The 3,073-nt window shown below is 41.3% G+C and overlaps 1 protein-coding gene across 1 annotated transcript; it reads right to left on the bottom strand.

The window, feature by feature from the left end:
- Positions 1-792: 792 nt before the first annotated feature.
- Positions 793-1,650, bottom strand: LOC134326045 (piggyBac transposable element-derived protein 4-like). Its single transcript, XM_063008524.1, has 2 exons — positions 1,269-1,650; positions 793-1,163 (listed from the first exon to the last, which is right to left on the bottom strand). Exons 1-2 carry the CDS (start codon positions 1,648-1,650, stop codon positions 793-795), a joined length of 753 nt encoding a protein of 250 aa, XP_062864594.1.
- Between the last annotated feature and the right edge of the window lie 1,423 nt (positions 1,651-3,073).

The following is a 3,073-nucleotide window of genomic DNA, read 5'->3' as shown; positions in this document are numbered from 1 at the left end:
CTTGCTCAACAGGGGTTTTTGGCCTGTTGGTCCTGGATTCTGTAAAGTTGCTTTGAGACCATTACTATATAAATAAATACATTTGAGTTGACTGGACAATTATATCAATTCAGAATCAAGTCCACAACACAATAGAGTCAAGGGGTCTAAAACATTCTGAATACACTGTACATAACCATAAGAAGAGCAAAGTCATGGATTCATGCTGAAGTGGTTTAACCCTTGTATTATGGTGAGAAAAAAATACATTGATTATGTTGCGGGTCATTTTTACCCGTATTGTGTAAATCCACTCAACACAGTCAAAAATGAAGTTAAAGCAATAAGAACTTTATTTTAAATTATACAAACATTTAGAAGAAACGAGAAGAAGAGATATATAATTTCAACTCTATATTAAATAACTCAATTTCAATTTAAGAAGACACAAACTGAAAAGAACTGATTTAAATTTTTCCCTCTTCACGAACTCTTTTTTTGGGTTTTCAATGTTCAACATTTTCAGTGTTCCCCACATGATGGACAGAATGTGACTGTGTGCTTTCTGCAGATGTATTTCTTACACCTCACACAGCAGGTACTTGTTTTACTGTCATCTCGGGAGGGACAGACTTGACATCTTTTGCGTTTCTTTGCACCTATATCCAAAGGATCCATTGTTGGTTGGTCAGATGCCCTGCCCTGGACTTTTGCGATGACAGCTGCAGCTGCTGGGGATCGAGCTGGCCTGGCCCGGTTCTGGATCTTGGGAGTGACGAGTGCTTTGCCTAGTTCTTCCAGGAAAAGTCGACGTCAGTACAGTTTGCTGGCATTCCACTGCTGGTTGATCTCAATCCACAGCACATAGGCATTGTAAGCAGACACGTCCACAATGTTGTAGAAAACCACCAAGGGCCAACGGGCAGTCTTGCGCTGGCAGCTATATGTTGCTATGACTTTGTCAAGATTGTCAACTCCTCCTTTGGTGGAGTTGTAATCCAGGATCATTTGTGGCTTCATGTCCTCTCTCGTGCTCAGAGATGCATCTTTGTGCATTGTGCTCATCACAAGAACATTCTTGTTTCTCTTTGGGCAGTAAGAAACAAGTGTTGTTTTCTCTGTGAAAACAAATTTTGAGGAATGCAGAGGTCTTCCTTGCATCTTCAGAATCTCACTGGCAAGTTCTGGCTTATTTTTTCTGACTGTTCCCAACATAGTCAGCTTTCTTTCCTGAAGTTCATCTCCAAGACGGTAGGATGTAAAGAAGTTGTCACATGTGATGTTATGACCTTGCAGCCCTTCAGTCATCTCCAATACCACACACATTCCCTGATTCTTTTCAGGTGCTCCTCCAGGTGACTTTCCAGTATATACTTGCAGGTTCCATGCATAACTGGATTTTGCATCACAGGCTGCCCATATTTTAATGCCATATTTCGCAGGCTTGTTTGGCATATACTGTCGGAAAGGACAGCGTCCTCTGAATGGTACGAGGCGCTCATCCACAGTAACATGGGGGCCAGGATTATACAATAAAGGCAGGATTTCGACCCATTTATCCCAAACATCTCTGATCGCTGCAAGTTTGTCTCTCTCGCGACGACCAGCTCTGGTGTCACGATTGTCAAATCGGATCACACGAGAGATCATGTGAAACATCTCCAAAGACATTGTTGCTCGGAATATTGGCCTTCCATTCTCTTCATTCCATAAACTTGCAGTTGCTTCACCCTTTGACCTGTATACTCCAGCTAATACCAGAATTCCAATGTAAGCATGCAAGTCAGTTGGATCCAGTGGCTTCCATTTTTCTTGAAAGACACGCCTCCCCTCCAAGTTGGTCATGTCGAGGATTATCTTCTCTATGGGTGGGGATATGAAGAGCTGAAATGCTGATTCAATATCATCAATTCTTGTGACAGCAAATCTTGTCGGACCAGGCGTCATTTTGATGACATTAGAAGATGACAATCTGCCTCGGCTTTGGTGTGGTGATGTTGACCATTTTATTTTACCATCTTTAGATGTCCATGTCCCCTCTGTGGATGACGATTGTTGCGTGTCTTGGTTTTCATCTGATGAAGGGACACCGGCAGACTCGTCCTCTGAATCTTCCTCATTGTGGGAAAATTGACAATCTGGATCATCAATAGCATTGTCCTCTGGCTCTGAAGGATCCTCCGTCTCTGAAATCTCTTCCTCTACATCACTATCCCAGTTCATAAGCTGCGATAAAACTTCTTCAGCTGTAAATTGTTTGGAGCTCATTTTGGTGTATTTCTCAAAGAAAGGGCATGGAAACAGTGACAATGACAGAGGAGATTAAGTCCCTCTTCCACACACACACACACACACACACACCTGGTTCTGAATGGCTATTCAGAGGCAGTCAAAATAAAAAATATCAAAGAGACATGTTTATTTTGGATTTAAACAGCTTGTTTTTGTCTGGGTCAAAATGACCCACAACATCATCTTTGTATACAAACTCTGTGCAGACACTCCACGACACATCAAAGTGTCCAGATTTTACACAGCAGTTCATGACCCTAGATGAGAAAAACTCATAAAATATCTTGGAAAAAAAGTAAGGATAACCTGCACTTTGGTCAACTCAAAAATTGAAATGGGTCAAATTGACCCGTAACATAATACAAGGGTTAATGCATTTAAAATTGTAACAGGGTGGCAGGCACCTCAGACAGAGGTGCCAGTTGTAATGTCAATGAGTTGAACCCAATTGCAGGTAATACTCTGGATCCACAAAATAAAAAGGGCAGGGGGAGGGTGATAACTGACATAATAAATGGCCGAGATAATAAGAGCAATATGAGGGTTCTTCAATAAGTTTCTGCACTTTTTAACTCTATTAATTACAAACAAATTCCATCACTTTTCTATAGTCACCTTCTCAGCGTTGTACCAACTTTTCAATGCCATTAGCAAAAAAAATTTCTGGTTGAGCTCGTAGCCACTGATAAGTGACCATAAGTCGCAGCCAGTAATGTATTCGAGGAAAGCAATTCCAGAAGTATGACTTAACTCCCAGTGATCACTAAGTAACAAAGAACAGACAGACAATAGCCAGACAGAA

This window comes from Trichomycterus rosablanca, chromosome 1 (assembly GCF_030014385.1).
Source record: "Trichomycterus rosablanca isolate fTriRos1 chromosome 1, fTriRos1.hap1, whole genome shotgun sequence".
NCBI lineage: Eukaryota > Metazoa > Chordata > Actinopteri > Siluriformes > Trichomycteridae > Trichomycterus > Trichomycterus rosablanca.
Note: the sequence above shows the minus strand (reverse complement) of the source record. Positions and strands in the feature narration are given on the sequence as shown.

Bases quoted from the DNA above. Each gene is read 5' to 3' on its own strand.
- LOC134326045 (XM_063008524.1), bottom strand. From the start codon at position 1,650: ATGTCTTTGGAGATGTTTCACATGATCTCTCGTGTGATCCGATTTGAC. The intron at 1,164-1,268 runs GTCATAACATCA...AAAATAAGCCAG, and splicing joins GATGACTGAAGGGCTGCAAG to AACTTGCCAGTGAGATTCTG.